The sequence below is a fragment of the Danio rerio genome, chromosome 4 (genome assembly GCF_049306965.1).
Source record: "Danio rerio strain Tuebingen ecotype United States chromosome 4, GRCz12tu, whole genome shotgun sequence".
Taxonomy (NCBI): Eukaryota; Metazoa; Chordata; class Actinopteri; order Cypriniformes; family Danionidae; genus Danio; species Danio rerio.
The window spans coordinates 26,304,228-26,322,002 of record NC_133179.1 but is presented as its reverse complement, the minus strand read 5'-3'; the positions used below and the strand labels follow the sequence as shown (position 1 = coordinate 26,322,002).

The 17,775-nt window shown below is 35.6% G+C and overlaps 1 protein-coding gene across 11 annotated transcripts in view; it reads right to left on the bottom strand.

Annotated features, from left to right (window-relative positions):
* Positions 1-111: 111 nt before the first annotated feature.
* Positions 112-17,775, bottom strand: part of LOC137487196 (peroxisomal succinyl-coenzyme A thioesterase) — a 41,478-nt gene continuing 23,814 nt past the window's right edge. For 2 of the 11 annotated variants that reach the window (XM_068220780.2, XM_068220781.2), the window contains exons 2-12: positions 13,385-13,475; positions 12,557-12,759; positions 12,041-12,140; positions 11,688-11,878; positions 10,514-10,677; positions 10,238-10,357; positions 10,042-10,124; positions 7,641-7,734; positions 7,469-7,549; positions 6,122-6,260; positions 112-1,941 (exon numbers count right to left, since the gene is read on the bottom strand). In XM_068220780.2, the coding sequence (XP_068076881.1) occupies positions 1,820-1,941; positions 6,122-6,260; positions 7,469-7,549; positions 7,641-7,734; positions 10,042-10,124; positions 10,238-10,357; positions 10,514-10,677; positions 11,688-11,878; positions 12,041-12,140; positions 12,557-12,759; positions 13,385-13,437 (1,350 nt within the window). In that variant the 5' untranslated portion in view covers positions 13,438-13,475 and the 3' untranslated portion in view covers positions 112-1,819. Of the gene's footprint in view, positions 1,942-6,121; positions 6,261-7,468; positions 7,550-7,640; positions 7,735-10,041; positions 10,125-10,237; positions 10,358-10,513; positions 10,678-11,687; positions 11,879-12,040; positions 12,141-12,556; positions 12,760-13,384; positions 13,476-13,635; positions 13,776-16,336; positions 16,432-17,775 lie in introns of those variants that run through there. The other 9 variants (XR_012402118.1, XM_021475271.3, XM_068220779.2 and 6 more) reach the window with 9 other exon arrangements.

The window sequence follows — 17,775 nt, the reverse complement described above, 5'->3', positions numbered from 1 at the left end:
TAGAGGAGCTGGAGGAAACATTTGAGTAGAGGGAAGTCTGTGGTTCATTCGGTCGGACATTCAGTTTGCTTTTAATAAAATAAAATAAAAATGAAATAAAAATAAAATAAAAACTTTTTATCATTTTTTAATATACACAAATACAATTATATATAGTGAAAACTTACTTAACTGGGGTTGGGGGATGAGAATGTTTTCATTCGCTCTTGGGTGATTTTAAGTCTTAATTTGGCCACAACTTTCTCTGTTTCAGCAAGTGAAATGATTTTAGTGACAAACCTATGCACAAATTTTTAAAATGCTTGGAAAATGTTTAAAAAAATTCAATGATAGACTCTGGGCAAATTTACTAGCCTTTCGTCATGTTTGTAACTGTTTTTGTCCCGTTAATTTCTATTATTATTTACAATTAAGGGCATTTTATCGCAAAGCCATGGCACCATATAATCATGCATTCTTGATTGTTGCTGGTTTTCCCTGTTTGGAAGAGATAAAATATTTAATTTTTACGGTTGATCATTTGCAGTGCAAAAAAAAAAGCTTAGTTTCTGCCTTCTATATGGAGTACAATGTGTGTGTGTGACCTTTGCACACTTATCTTGATGTGTCTGAGAAAATCAAAATAAGCAGCTCAGTCAGCTCTCAAAACATAGTAAACTTAGTAAGTGTATTTATACACACACAACAATCTGCACAGAACTCCATATAAAAGGCAGAAACTTTTCTGCTCAGGCCAATCGAAAAAGTTAATGCCAACTGTGATGATAAACAACCCAACATATTTTCCAGCCTGTCAAGAAGTATGCTTTGATCGACAGTGTCAAATGAAGTACAGGGATTAAGCAATACCAGCACTGGTAGTTTGCCTGAATCTGTATTTAGTGGAATTTCACTGATTTATCTTTATAAGAGTGCGCTCTGTACTATAATGAGCACTGAAACCAGATTGAAAATTGACTAAACATCCCTTAGAATTTAAGAACTCATTAACCTGGTTAAACACTTTTTCAATAATTTTGCCAATGACAGGGATATTTGAAATTGGTCTGTAGTTGCTCAATATGGTGTTACCCAGGTTGCTCTTTTTAAAGAGGGGGTTATCAACTGCAGTTTTAAGGGAGTTTAGAAATATCCCAGAAAAAAGTGAAGCATTTTCCACTTTTAGGAGATCAATTTGTAAACAATCAAATTGTTTTTGAAGAATGTTTTGGGGAGTGTTTTGAAGACTGCAGGTTGATGTTTTCATAACCTGTATGATCTTTTTTTTTTTAATTTACCATCAATTGCCTTGACTTGAGTTGTGGTTGATCCTGTCTGACATCAACAAAACTTGGCTGATAGGATGAGCTGATTGCCTTTCTGATATTATCTTATCAGTAAAGAAATGAGCAAACTTTTTGCATTTGCAACTCATACAGGTTAATTATACAATAGTTAATTACATCCAAAAATACCACGACAGTCACTTCATATGTAATCATTCAACAGACATGAAAACAGACATTCTTTTTTTAAATCAAACAAGTCCAACTAAATTAGAAAATGAAATTATCTCAGATTATTATTTATGCTTTTATTAAGCAGAGGTGGTTACCAAAGAAAAAATTGTAGAGTCAAAATTATTTTGTATAATTATAACAAAAATTATTACAATAATAATAATGCATTATGGCATGTTTCTACTAAAAAAGGATGCACTTTCTTTTATTCAATACAGATAACAAAGTGAAATCTAGCATCAAGTACTGGCTGCATCATCATTGCATTTAACTGCATTTGAAATGAAGTTGGTCATATATCACAGTCTAAAATAAAGGAATTACAGTTTGGCCTTAAAGTTTGAACTGTAGAGGTGCTCTTGGAAAAAGGCTAAAATCTTCTCCCATGAGTCTTCTTGAGCGTATGCATGTGGTTTAGTTTGTCCACCCCACAGCATGACAACTGCAGAAACAACAAAACAACATTTAGATGTACATTCAAACAGATACATGTACATTTGAGGAGATTTAAAGAGAGGCATTACTAAAAAAAATGACCTTTGACATCATTCACTCTCCCTCCACATGTTTCAAACCCGTCTGTTGTGAACAATAGATTATATTTCAAATCAAATCACTTTTATTGTCACATCATCAGCAGCACGTGTGCTGTGATGAGTGAAAAGCTTAGGTGCTGGCTCAGGACAGTTAAAATACAGACAGTGCAAAATACAACAACATACAACAGCATACTTCTAAAAAAAAAAAAGGACAATGTAAAATTGGCAGTGAATAGGTGTACCCATGGCTGTTGGCAGTATTGTTTTTAGGGTATGTGTGAGGTGTGTTAAGTGTTTATCAGCCTGATAGTCTGAGGGAAAGGCTTTCACTCAGTTTTCCCTCAGGGAAAGGCTTTCCCTCAGTCTGTTGGTGCGTGACCGGAGGCTGCGGAACCGTCTGGCTGAGGGTAGCAGAGAGGAAAGTCTATGGCTTGGGTGGCTGGAGTCGCTGATGAATCTCTTGGCTTTTCTCATGCACCGCCTGATGTAGATGTCCTGGAGGGAGGTAAGCTCACCTCCTACTACACGTCCAGCAGTTCACACTATCCAATGTAGGCCTTTGCGATTGCTGCTGGTGCTGTTTCCATATCAGGTGGTGATACAGCCAGACAGGATGCTCTCCATAGTGCAAGTGTAGAACGAGCAGAGGATGTGGGGGCTCATTTAAAACCTCCTGAGACGCCTGAGGAAGAAGAGGCATTGTTGTGCCTTCCTCAGCACTGCGTCTATGTGCGCAGTCCATGTCAAATCCTCAGCGATGTGAACTCCAATAAACTTGAAAGTGCTGACTCTCTCCACTGGTGTCTGGTTGATGTTGATGGGGGTGTGTTCTCTCTTCTCTCTCCAGAAATTCACCCCCAGCTCCTTGGTTTTGCTGATGTTGAGTGATAGGTGGATTTCCTGACATCACTGAATTAGTGTGCACCTCCTCTCTGTAGGCCGTCTCATCATTATCTGAGATTAGGCCCACCACCGTTGTGTCATCAGCAAATTTAGCGATGACGTTGTAGCTGTTCTTGGTTGTACAGTCATGTGTGTACAGGGAGTACAAGAGTGGGCTGAGAACACAGCCCTGTGGAGCACCAGTGTTGAAGATCAGTGTGGATGATGTAATGTTGTTCCTTCTGACCACCTGGCGTCTGCTTGACAGGAAGTCCAGGATCCAGTTGCACAGAGACCTGTGTAGACCCAGAGCCTGGAGCTTGCTGAGCTGTTGTCCACAAACAGCATTCTCACATATGTGTTTTGTTTTCCAGGTAACCAGAGCAGTGTGCAAGGTGAAAGCAATTGCATCATCAGTGGAGCGATTATTCCTGAATGCAAATTGTAGAGGGTCAGTATGACCCGGCAGTACAGAGTAGATGTGCTTTTTAATCAGCTTCTCAAAGCACTTGATGAAGATGGGTGTCAGAGCAACTGGACGCCAGTCATCCAAGCATGTGGTTTTAGCTGATTTTAGTTTTTGAGGAATGCAGTGGTGGACGAAATGTGCAAATTAAGCACTTGAGGAAAAGTACAGATAGTTAAATAAAATGTAACTCTAGGAAGAGTATAAAGTCCTCCTTTTCAGTAGTCTAGAATTAAAGTACAAAAGTACTTGAATTTTAATTTACTTTAGTAATTCAAGTGAAACCACATTTACATGCTAAAACCCATTAGGATCAGTTTGTATAATCAGTGAATTATTTACTAAAGACACTTTGTACAGATCATTTAAATAAGTGATTTTTTTTATTGGAAACTCACTCTGTATCATTTGAATATGTGAATCATTTACTGAAGACTCATTCTGTACAGATCATGTGAATAAGTGATTTTTTTGGAAACTCACTCTGTACAGGTCATTTAAATCAGTGAATCTTTTACTTGAATCTCACTCTGGACAGGTCATTTGAATAAGTCATTCATTTAATCAATTATTGGATACTCAGGCCCTGTTTACTAATACGTTTTCGTTTTAAAACGCAAAGGTTTTGCTACAGTTACGTCATTCGTCCACATTACGCCAGAGTTTTCGAGCGTTGACAACAGATCTTTTTGAAAACACTAAAGAGGCCGTTTTTATTTTAAAATGCTGCTGCTCCATGTTAGTGTGGATGGGGGAAAACAGAGACATCTGAAAATCTGATTTGGGATTTTTCCACAATATTAAGTAGCCTAAACAAAGTTAAGTCTTGCATCTTCTCCTTGAAAGTTCAGAATTTCCAAGTTTTTATGAAAAACAAACTCTAAAGGACACGTCGGGTAAATCTTTAAAGGGAACAGTGTACTTTATAACCATATCCACATCTCTTTTGCTGAATATCAGTTTTAATAATCGATATTAGTTATTATAAAAGTACGATAAGTTTATACATTATAGGAAATAAAGGCAAGCGATCAGTAAAATGTGCAGAATCAGTGTATGTGTACTTAAATTAATATATTAACTTTGCAATCAGCCAAAATGCATTACCTGAGAGCAAGTAGTAGATTCAAAGGACCAAAGTCGGGGAATATGTTGTTAGATATAGACAAGATGACTTAAATATCAATATAGTTAGATCCAGCGGTAGATCCTTGATGAACAGTCCGACGTGCACAGCTCTCGTTGCTGCAGTGCAAACCAGAGTGTGTGTGTGGACACGTGATGTGCGTTTTCAGAAATGCTAGGTGAATTGCCAGTGTGGACGTGGATCGTTTTCATTCTAAAACGCCATTTTAAAACTAAAATGTATTCGTGTAAACGGGGCCTCACTCTGTACAGATCATATGTATCAGTAAATTATTACTAAACACTTTGTCTGAATAAATCTTTGAATTAGGGAGTTGTAAACTCATGAACCGATGTCAGTCCAAATCACAAACTAATTGTTCAGTGCAATTTGTGTTTAACAATAGAAAGAAATTTAATGTGTGGGACTACTGGAGGTACAGTAAATGGTAGCAAATGTTCATTTTTAGTGAACTTTCCCTTTAAATATATATCAATCCAATCTACCTTTTCCCATTGCGCCATGACGCTGTGTTTGAATTATTGAAGTAACTTTTCTTAAACTATTAACAATCAGTGAAGTGTAGTATTACAACAGGATCAATTTCAAAGTGGAGGTTTTTGAAACCACCGCCATTGTCCTTTCTATGCAAACACCCTATAGAGGAATCTTTGAAAACGGTGACATCATGCATATGTGTTAGTTATGTAGACATTTGCAGTACATGTTGATTTTAAAGGCAAGTGCTATTAATTATACATTAATGGAAGCACACATGGAAATAAAGTTGCTAGTCATGAGTTTGCTAATGCAAAATGTGGATTTACTTTACATCCCACATCACAGTTACACCTTGTAACGTGAAGCTGACGCTAACATTGGAGGTGCGGATCCAAATGCAGATTTATTGAGTTGTCAAGCAAGCAACGGTCAACACGGGTAAAAAGATGTATACGTGCAAGTCCAGATTTGTAGTCAAAATAACAGGCAAGTGGTCAGAAGGCAGCCAAACAAAACGAAGCAACGGTCAAAACCGACAAGCCTAGGGAAACACGTCGTAATGTATCACAAGACTCAGCAATGAGTGTCTCAAAGTGAGCCATATACTGTATGTGTAGTGTAATCAGCTATGAGATTCTAATCAATGGAGACTTGCAGCAGGTGTGTGTTTGACTGGATCTTGTAGTCCATATACCGGTAGATTTGTAGTTCTATACTATCTGTGAGTTTACCAGTGATCTGCAAGGATTAGATCGCTGGTGATTGTGACACACTTTATTTATAACAGGCAAAATCTAAATACATACCAATCCCCTGTGCTGATATTTGTAAACACAGATTATCTGTAAAATGTTGTGCATACGAGAAACTGTAAAAACGCAAAAACTATTCCATTTTTTGCTACCTCATTATCGTGTAACTACAGCCTTATATCATATTGAATATTATAACACAGCCTTATTATTTTAAAAGATAAGTTTAAGTGGAATGGATGTTCCCCTGTCTGGAAGTGCAGCTCATAATTTAAACGAAGCAGTCATGTGAGGAAAAAGGTGGATATGAAAAATACAATCAGAAGGCAACAATGGAATGGATCATGTATGCTTGCCTTTCTCCTTTTTATGCAGGAGGACGTTAGTTGCTCTGAAGTGAGGTGTGTATGGAGGTTCAATCAAATGACCAGCGTCAGGGTATGTGAAGACAGTCAGCAGGTGCCGATTTCCTGCTTTCTCCATTATCATCTCAATCTGTGCGTAAATGAATCATATCAAGGCTCTATGTCATTGGTGAGAACACTACACTGCTATTTAAAGGTAATTTCCGTGGGTGAGTAAAAAAAAACCCTTAACAATGAATTTGAAAAATTAAAAAAAGTTTAACATTTTGCTTAAATGCCATTGGGATTAAAAGTTTTAAAGGGTTCCAGTGAGGATATTTCTGTGATCTAGCAGAGGAAACAATGCTGAAATATAAAAAGTTTTTTATACCAAAATTTACCAAACTTTAATTCAACCCTCCCCCTTCACTTTCTGATCACATCACCCCCCCCCCCCCCTTCAACTACGAGCCCCTGCCCCTGCCCCCTTTTTTTGTTTACTTTGATTAGAAAAGCCAATATTTGAAAGAATGTTGGAAACCTGTAACCACTGACATCCATAATAGGAAAAACAAAAACTATAGAAGTCAATGATTAAAGGTTTTTCCATATTTTTCATTATGTTTATTTGAAACAAGTCAAGTAAATGATGGAAGAATTTTCATTTTTGGATGAATTATCCATTCAACAAAAAATTATCAAAACAACAAAGTTATCACAAAAATGGCAGACAAATCCACCAGGGTACATCCACATTTCTAATTTTTGGTTAAGTTGATTTTATTTATCTAATCAAGATTTAAGGAGAAAATATATTACAGAAAAAATAAAGTTTTTACAGACAGAAAACTCGTCTATTGTCTATTGTTATTAATACTTACATAAGCTGTCTTTTTAAAGTATCATAACTTTCAAGCAACATGTTCAGTTTAGGCAATAAAAATAACAGGACCCGGACAAAACCCACATGAACACGGGGAGAACATTCAAATGTCAATTGACCCTGCCGGGGCTCGAACCAGCGACCTTCTTGCTGTAAGGAATCATACTGCTACCCATTCCACCACTACGATGCCCCGTATATTTTTTATAGTGTGACTAAAGTTTGTAGGAACTGTACATCAATATAAGTTGCAAGGTCCTCTAAATATTGTCCAGAATTTTGCTTTAAATTCATCATTCGCAGAATCAAAAAATACTGGAAGGACTGCACAAAAAAACAGCTGCTTGTTTTTCTATTCATTATAGGTTATGAAAACTCAGCTTTTAAGTCAGTGAAATTCTGGGAATTTAAGAAGCCATAACCCTGAAATAAATAGTTAGTATACATACATACATGCATACATGTATTTAACTCACATCTTGTGCAGATTCAACAGTAGCCCAATTCTGATCATCAGTACCATTCACCAACATAATAGGACACTTTATTCTCCCAGCCTGAAAAGATAAATATTAAACTGAACTGATATTTCCAACAACAACCACAAAAAAAACAAACAAAAAAAAAAAACATTGAACTTAGACTTACGTCTACTTTCAGATCCGGGTCTGAGGGAATCGGCAAGATCGTGTCTCTGTGTATCAAGTGGTTGTCCTCATTTACTGGCACTTTACCCATTCGCCTGGAATAAACATTCACATTGTGTGTTACTGTTTATCATTAGGACCAGTCATTCACAGTCATTCATCAAGTCCCTAATATGATAGGATCTATTCAGTTTTTATATACGACGGAAACATTTAATCATAACACTGGCATCACAAAAATCTAAAGCTCTTGTACCATCTCTTGTTAAATTAGCAAGATAAATTAGTTTATTAAATGCTTTAATCTCTTAAATTACTTAATTAATCTATACACACACAATAGTAAATATGCCGTAGAAGTTAACTCAAAAACTCAGAATACTAAATTTGATTATTTTAATACTGTGGATAAAGTCAAGTATTACAATTTATTTTATTTTTTTATTTTTTGTTAAAATGCTTCTATTGTGATATTTTTAAAAATCTTAATTTTGTTTTGTAGGTCTGCTAAAGAGGTTTACTTGTTAAACAAACTGTACACATCCAAAGTGAAAATTAAATCTGCTGTAAATGTTCACTCAAATACTTAGAATACTAAATAAGATTATTTTAATACTGTGGAAAAAGTCAGGTCTGTTAAAATTGCTTGTCATGATACTTTAAAATCTTAATATAGTTTTGTATAGGTCTGCAAAAGTGGTTTACATCCATTCAATTAAAAAAAAAAACATTTTGTTTTCTCATAATAAACTTTGTGGTATTACCTATTTTCTTACAAAGTTTGTAGTACACACACATGCACACGTTTACTTTTGCACTGTTTTGCAAACGTTAACTCAGAATAATAACCAATCACATGTTTCTGTTTATGAGAACAATGCAAAACGTTTTGTGCACAAGACAAGTCAATAGGTTGCATTAGAATGTTGATGTTTTATCTACACAATAAAACCATAAAATATATGGTGGAAACACATCTAGCAATAACCCAGCCCTGAAAGTGGGTGGTGATACACGGGGAAACTTTAACAGCAATGTTGCCCGGCAAACATGCAACCAGGTAAGATTCAGGGCAAATTTGGCTCAACAAAATGTATTGTTACTAGCTGAAAGCAAGAGTGGATACCCATTTATGGTACACTTTTGGTGGGCGTGGTGTACGACAAAGTTTTAGTCAACATCATTCTTGCTCGAGGACATGTACGGCTCGAGCGAATAAAAAAGCTGTACGGGTCATTCACATGTCCCATAAGAAGCACTTCTCACAAAACAGATGCTTTATACACATAAATACTTGTGTATAAATGCTTAAAACAAACCTTTCTATGAACATGATTTAATTATAACAAGATCAAATGATGTGAAATGATGCGAAATAGCCTACTTTAACGTCTGCAATTACACAAAATAAATAAATAAATGCAACATATAATAACACATACCCTTATAGTCTCCGATATGTTACCAATTACAGAAAAACTACACACAGCTTACATTTAGTCTTTATTTGGGTTCAAAAACAACACAGTCAGAGCAAACCTCTCATCTGTATCTTTAATCTTCACCAGCACATGCAACCGGTTGTTAGGAAGTAATTCCATAATTCCAAGTTTATAATAGTCCAAAAGGTGATGATAATAGTTAAACATGGCAGTTTGTTCATGTTTTAGGTTGCTGAAAGAATCAATTGCACCTTAGTTTTTGTGCTTGACTCTCACATTTGTCCGTTTCTGAAAGGATATTAGAAGCACTTAGCATGCAAGCTCTCTGGAAAAATCGAAACCGCTCACGCTTTTACACGGCCTCATAAAACAACAACAGGAAACGGCAGATTTTGTTCTTGTTGGCTTCGTGGCCGTTCATCAAGATGACGACATGGTTTCTTTGAGCTCGGGCCAACCATGGCTCAGCATTATATGTATATAGTATTAAGACGTAATGTCTCGGCTGTGTATTTAAAAATGGCACTTCCTTTGTTTTCATTCTCCTTTTTAAACTGCACCATACCACTGTTTGGTACCTTTTGATAGTGTAAAGAGCCTCTATCGTACTGCTCACTGGCCAATACTGTTTTAATTTTTTGGTTGATCCACATGATTCGCTGCTAGAATTCTGATTTGAAGATGTCAAAAACTTGCAGAAAACTGATACAACAAGATACAGTTTTGTTGGCCATTCTCAATCAGAAAGCAGCCAACAACATCACTCAGTATCATTGCTCTTAAAGTTATTCCACATATAAGCAACTTGATTGTGCACTGACTTGTGAAACATTTGAAAGGCTGACCTTTGAAACCTCTTTTCTAGTATAAGGATATATGTAGCACAAAGAGCATTACTTTTTATACTCTATATATCTGAAACTCAATCAAATTGTAAATAAATGTTTAACATCCACTTACCTTTTCATGTCCTCCAAGACTTCAAAGATGCATTTATCAACAGGAACCACATGACTTCCACTGATACACACACAGCACTGGGGCTACAAACAAAAGTACATGTTTAGAAAAACAAGTTGAATTACATTCAATAATAAAAAGCTTCATTTAAAATGTAGATACTGTACATATGTGACATATATGTAGCCAAGTAAACCTTGATGACTGAAGAGTAGGCAGTCATACTGAATGTAATAGCACTTCCAAAACACAACCCAAGCATCGCCATCTTGTCCTTCTGTACTAACGGATGATTTTGCAAAATCTTGTATGCTTTCTACAGGAGCACACACATACACACAAATAAAAATACACTATCTGGGAAAGTGGGAAACACACACTATGCATGGGTAATGAAATTACATAACCAAAGCTGACAGCAGGAATTCAAGGATTATTTACCTCAAAGTATGTATTATCAAGGAAAATTTACCTCAAAGTATGTATTATTAACATCTGTCTTTTTTAGCTTTGCTGGAGTTGTGTATTCTAGGGCCATACATGCAAAGCCATGAGATGCAAGCAGAGCAGAACGATATTCAATCAATCCAGCACTTCCTCCCCATAGATCCAGCACTCCTGGATATGGCCCAGGGCCTAAAAAAAGACACACAGCAAATTATTTACAAACTATTTCATTAAATTAAAGATGTGGTGTAATTAAAGTTCATACAGATCCCTTTTCCATATTTAGACTGTTAAAAATTGGAGAAGAACCTACAATATCCTAAATTTAGAATTTTTACAATTTTTAAATTATTGCTTTGTCATAAGCAAGTTATACTCACAAAAGTTTAAAAATAGTTTTAAAGCTAATGTTAGGATATATATTTTGAAGCACTTTATACAAATCTGAAATTAACACTGAATGAAATAAACACTGATCAAAATTAGAGACACTTTGAGATCCTTCCAGTTACTAGTGTTAATCTTTATCTGGAGATCATTTCTTATTTACCTGACTATTTAACTATTTTCTATACTATGTGTACATATAAGCTTAAATTTTTAAAATGGTGAAATCTATAAACAAATAAATAAAGTATAAATACAAATCATATTTAAAAAAATGCATTTAAACAGAAAAGTTATGAGCCTGGTGTACTTTCACTATTTAATATGCAATAACTTGCTATGTTAAATCAGTCCTTAAAATTATTCTTAAAACAAGAACAAAACAAAACAAAAAACACACACCCCTTATTTCAGTTGACAGCTCTGTCATTTAAGTGTCAAAAAAAAAAAAAAAACAAGAAAGAAAAAAGCAAGTCTGGGTTTTGGTACTTCACCCAACCAACTAGTTTGAACTCGGGTCAACCATGGCTCGTTATTATATATATTACGGTGTAATATCTCGGCTGAGTATTTAAAAATAGCACTTCCTTTGTTTTCATTCTCATGGCTTGTGTACACACTAGTGAAGTTCTCTGTAAACCAATAGCGTTCAGCTGCGTGTCTAGCTCTTCTTTTTTTGGTACCCTTTGGAAAAGGTACCGTAAAAGTTGTATTGTATAAAAAAACTATACAAATAAATAAATCAGACATCTTTTAAAGAGGGATATTTAAATTTTTATGTGAACTTAAATATCGCATGAATCGTATTTTACCTGGGGGAAGAAATAAAGTTCCTTGAACTCCGTTCTCTCTTATGTCCACCCTCTGTACACCTGGTGCCATGTACCAGCGCTCTGTGACAGTAGTGGCCAGCGCTGAAGTCTGACTGAATCCTTGAGAAGTATGCCCACTGTAGACTGATATATTAACTACCATTGGTGTGAGTAAATTCGTTTTGCGCAACCTTAAATAAAAAGAGATGAAGGACAAAAAGTGTAGGAATAAATAAAAATAATGACTTTGGCTTCACTTTTTTTTTTTTTATTTTTTTTAGAAAAAATGGTATTTAAACTTTATAAAACAGACTACAGTAAAACCACCATCATTTTACAGTGACTTATTGTACCTGATTGCAGGTCGACTTCCTGGTACAGGCCTCAGGCTCCACAACAAACCCATCTGCTCTGTCCCTTCATATGTGCCTCCCAAACTTTCATCTTTTGCCACTATTTCAGCAGGATACATGTAGTCATAAGGTCATACATGGATTTTGAACCATTGTTTTAGTTTATTAATGTTTAATCCTTAATTTTAATAGATAGATCTGTGCATTGTACATTTTGGTACCCAGCAGGAACATTCAGCTAAAATTAATTTCATATTATCTTTAGTTTGTCAAAGCAAGTTCTTTATCATCATCTTCTGTGCAGAATATGAGCCAGTTCTGTACCTACTACTGTAACTGTAAAAATGAGTCATTTTTATACAAGCAGTCAATGGAGACAATCTGAGATAGAGTCGTAAGTGGATAAGGTTTTGAAAGAGAAAGGTGTGAAGTGTTTAATCAGAATTTATGTCTATGTTACAGTATGTCGGAGATGTCTACAGTGGTATTTTTTATGTATCAAAAAGTCGTACACACCTGTTACTGTTCCATGTTCATCACTGATATAGTGTCCAAAAGCCTCCCAGCAGTCCTTATCTTCAGACTGATGTAGAGAGTGTAGCGTTACCTCTTGATTTGGCAGTAAATTCTTTATGACGACCTGAAACTTCTCGTCCACCATTCCTCGACATGGCTGAACAGTTAACAGAGGACATCTCCTACTTTCAGTGCTCACAGTTCTAGAGACAAATAAATGAAAGACAGCAACGTGTATGTCTTGTTTTCCCAATTATATACCACTTTTAGGAATTCACGTCTATTCGCATTATAGTTGAGTGGCAGATATAAATAATATTATATCTCAAAACTAAGTTTAAGGCAAAAAAAGTAAATTAAATGAATAGTTAAAATAAAAATTATTTAAAATGCAGAAACATAAAGCAAATGAGCACGCCAACATATGTGGATGTTAAGATTTTCATTGAATAATGCATTGTTTCAACAATTTTGGTTTGTTTTTCACTCACTAACCTTGCTTCAGAAGTAATATGTACAGTAGGCAAGAACGGCAACTTTTTAAAAAAATCGGTGGCTGTTTATGCATCCTTTTTAAAGCTGACACACTAACGACTATTCAGTGGCTATTACACATTAATGCACATTGCATCATTATTGTGGGGTGGAAAAATTCACTAGCTTTCCATCAAAATGGCACATTTTTAGTGTCACAATCTATACTGTTAACTGTGATCAAATAATTAAATAATTAAATGACAAAAATGCAATTTATGATTCTGTAAAAGAAAAAAAAACTAATTTTGTTTACTTGTTTTAAGAAACATAAAATAAATATCTGTACATTACCTAATTGGTGCTAACATGATGAAACGTCCAATAAGAGTAGACCAGCATTTCATCTGTGATAATAAATTAATTACAGTAAATCAAAATATTCCTGAAAAAAAAAAAAGTAAAAAAAATGTGCTACTTCTCTTTTCCAAACCTTTACAACACAGCGTGTAGTAAAATGAAAGAAAACCCATAAACATTTTAGACCCAGACGGAAGGAGTGTTTAAAACTGTGAAATGTAATAACTTTAAGTTCAAATCAATACCTTAAGGAAATTAATAGTAGTAGTTGATAATAGTACAAAAAACATATATAATCTTCCAGTAACGTCGCCTGCAGTAATGAATTAAGATTTGCAGTTTAGCAAGGGACTACTGCTGATGACGAAACATTACAGTTACCTTTGACACAAATGTTGTCCTTACAGCAGCATAGGCTTTTTTTTTAACTCTTTCAGGGCATACATGCTTATCTAAATTCTTTCTATTCCGATAAACTTTAAAATCGTAATTTAGCCTGTTTTGATGGGGAAACAGATCACAATAACTGCAAAACAAGCCTGCCACCATCCCAAAAAACATGTAGAAATACTATAGAGTTAATGTTAAATTGCAACGAATAGAGATATTATTAAATGACACCCTTCACTGCGCAGGGTGTGTGTGCTTAGTGAATGCGCATAACTGCAAGCATTTGTGATCTCACTAGCCTGGATGTATTTTTTCGTAGTCCCCAAACTTCATTTGCTGTATGTTTGCTAAGCTAACTCTGTAAAAGCCAATGTCTCTCTTTGCATTGAACTTTGAGCGTATTACATTCAGACATGTTGTTTATGTTCACACAGCTACATTACACGTCAACTAAAGTTTCAAATATGATATCAAAGTGGACCACCCCTTTAACAGGCATCCAATGTAACTGTTGAAGTAAAGAGGTAATATGAGACCGAGATGATGTATGAGTTAAAACATGTGCGGGACACAAGTTTTAAACATATTGTAAAATCGTAAGTAAATTGGCTGGTAGACCCCCTAATAAAGAGTTACAAAAAGAATAAAAGCATGAACTAGCCTTTCAACATCATTGAGAGAAAAGGATAGATGCGAGCAGGTGATAAAATGTGTTTTTTGTTAATTGTTTAAAATGAGTTTTAGGCGTCAAAAAGTACACCAAGATTTCGTACCTGCATAGAAGAAGTTAGAAGAGAACCATCAACTGTTAACATAAGATTACCACATCTATTAACAGTAGAGTAAAATGAGTAAATGAGTGAGTAAAATTAGTAAAATCGCAGTCTTGGAGCTATTTAATTTGAGATTTGTTGCATTCAGGCTGTCAACAATCTAAGTGTCAACAATGTGGCCGATAGACTAGGAGATGTACTAATATAAATCTGTGTATCTTAGAATATGACTTAAAATATCTTTAAAAATGTTTTTCACTCAAACATTTGTTTGTGTATTACTAAACCAGATTTGGTTTACTTTTAATTTAATTGCCTGTTTGCAGCTTTCATTTTTCATAATTACTGTGTAAACCAAGGGGTTGACCTTTTAGACAAAACCTCTTGACTTTTTAGCGGAGCAATGTGGTCGAGAACAGATTTAAAACCATTATTACACTAGTCAGCTGTGGATGTGATGGGTAAACCTCAATGTATTGATTGAGCTGGTCAGGGTTGATATCAGCAAGTTTCCTAAAAACAATAGATAGTAGTCAGATCGTGGTGTGTACAGCGTAATAAGTGTGGTTGGATATTTACTCCAGAAGAGCATACCAAGTCTAATGTGTGATCAATTTTATGTGTTGAAAAGTCGACATGCTGAACAAAATTAAAACAGTCTAGTATGTCCAATAAACATGAAGCTTGAGTACAGTCAGCATTCTCTACATCTCACCAGTTAAAAGAAGAGCTGGGGAGAGGGAACTGGGAAATGTCAAAAGAAATCTATCTTATTTAAATCCAAACTATTTAAATCTTACCTTGAGGAAATGAATGTTAAAACTACATATGAAGATGTAAGGTTAATATAGATCATTTAACTTGTCATTCAAATAACTACCCGCAGTAATATTGACTTTCAGTTCACCATGGACTAATGCTGATGATGAAATGTTACCTTTGACACAGAATGTCATTCATCACAGCAGTGAATGTCCTTTATAACTTTTTGAAGCCAGGGCATACATTTTTTTAATTTAAAGAATGTAAATTCCGATACACTACTAAAATTCTAATTTAGCATGTCATTTTAAAGGGAAGACAATTACATTTATTGCAACACAAGCTCCAACAACCACAAAGATAATGCGTAAATTGCATACATTTCAATGGATATAAAAATTATTAAATGACAACATATTGTCCCACACTTAAAACAAAATATTTATGCTTTTGAGTAATAAAACTCTTCTTGTCCAACTCATGATCCCGTCCTGTTCCAGTTTTTTTTTCTTCTATTTTTTGACATACTGCACTTTTCAGTGTATTACTGCCATCTGCTTGTGACTTATATCAAAAACACTTTCCAGTCGATTAGGCTGGTGGTTATGTCACACAGAGTCCTTTCTCCCTCCCAGCTACATGACTCCTCTGTTTGTACCCTCCAGCACCATGTGGCACATAGCTAGGAAAAACATCTCTTCTATGAAATATAAACACTTATTTATGAAATTTAACACCAAACTGAGCTTTTCTTTTACCAAAATGTATAGCGAATGTTTTCAACATGACAACATGACATTTCACAGTACTTCTATAGAGACTTTTACAAATAACTGCAAATGTAATAAACTGTTTTACTTGTAACATTTCAGATCAGAACAACAAACTTTATAATTCCTCCGTCTGCATTTAAAACTGAAACTTTGTTACATGTTACTAGAAATTAGGACAAAAGGAAGCACTTTTTGGCATATCAATGATTATTTTTAGATTCAATTTATACTTGATTCTTGAATCTTACCATAGTGGAGGGTTTTGAGTACCGAATGTTCATAGGAGCTGTGTTATCTGTGGCTAAATGCCCCTTAGTAGGGTTTCCCAAGGTAGTAACATAACAGAGGGAAGTAGGACCATGTTTCTGTAAAACCCACAACCAGTAGGAGGAGCCAAATGGGTCCAGTGCAGTGTGGATTGGGCAGTGATCGAAGACGATTACCAGGTTTTTGCATATGGAAACTGGCTCCTACACTCAGAAATAAAGGTATGCAAGCTGTCACTGGGGTGGTATCATTTCAAAGGGTACACATTTGTACTTAAAGGGTCCATACTGGTACCTCAAAAGTATATATTAGCACCTACAAATTTTAAGAGGAACACTTTTGTACTTTTTAGGTACTAATATGTACCCTTGAGGTATTAATATGGACCTTTTATGTACTTTATTTCTGAGAGTATAGGACAGTGTGTGCCACGTCACTGGAGGGATGGAGTCTGAACTTGTGCAGTAAATTGAACAGTACCAACTAGAGCTCACCTTCTCACAGACCGTTTAGCCTCTAGTACTCAACTTCTCAAGATTGGCTGGACCCTTTTCTATTTTGGAGTTGCTCTTGGTTGAGAAGCAGCGGTCTGGTGTGGGCTTGCTTATAACTTCCCAGCTCAGCAGCCATGTGTTGGAGGTATCCCTGGTGAATGAGAGGGTCGCTTCCCTGTGCCTATAGATCAGGGATAGGTCTCTCACTGTTTGCATTTAGCCCACTATTCATTTGGCACTTCTGCTAAAGCCCGGTGAATGTCTACTGCATTAAAGTCAGCCATGCAAGGATTCTTCACACAAAGTTTGTCATTAGGAGTTCTTGATACAGCTATTTCAATGATTTCAAGTGCTCGCTTCATCCTACCCCACCTTCTCTGCTCTCCCAGTCTGCTGCTTTAACGCATAATTTCACAAACTACCCCAACTCAGACCAAGACTGATGTTTACCTTTGCAAACTGATAAGTGAGGTACAACCCGTTCTGACATTAGATAAAGTGAGCGCTGCTTTTCTGTCAGAGACACTGAAACTGCACACAAACTTTGTCCGATACAGCTGTTCTAACATTAAAGGTTTATTCACTTCTGTCTCAAACCAAGCTTTTTTAAACCCTTCATCTGTATTAGTCACAACATGTGACGTAGAATGCAGTTCACCAGGAGACAATGTCAATGTCGAAAGGTTTTACTCGTTCTTTAGCCAATTTTCAAATTAAATCAACCCATTCAATGTTTTCAATGAGCCATTTATAAGCCCATTGTGGTGTCCGTGATTCAACCCTCAACAAACTTCCTCCACTCTCACACCAGAGGAATTTGCTGTTAGAACTAAGTTTAATTTACACAAAATATCCTTTCCAAGGAGAGGTACGGGACCTTTTGGTGAACAAACAAATGCGTGGTTGAAAACTTTGCCCCCCTCTGT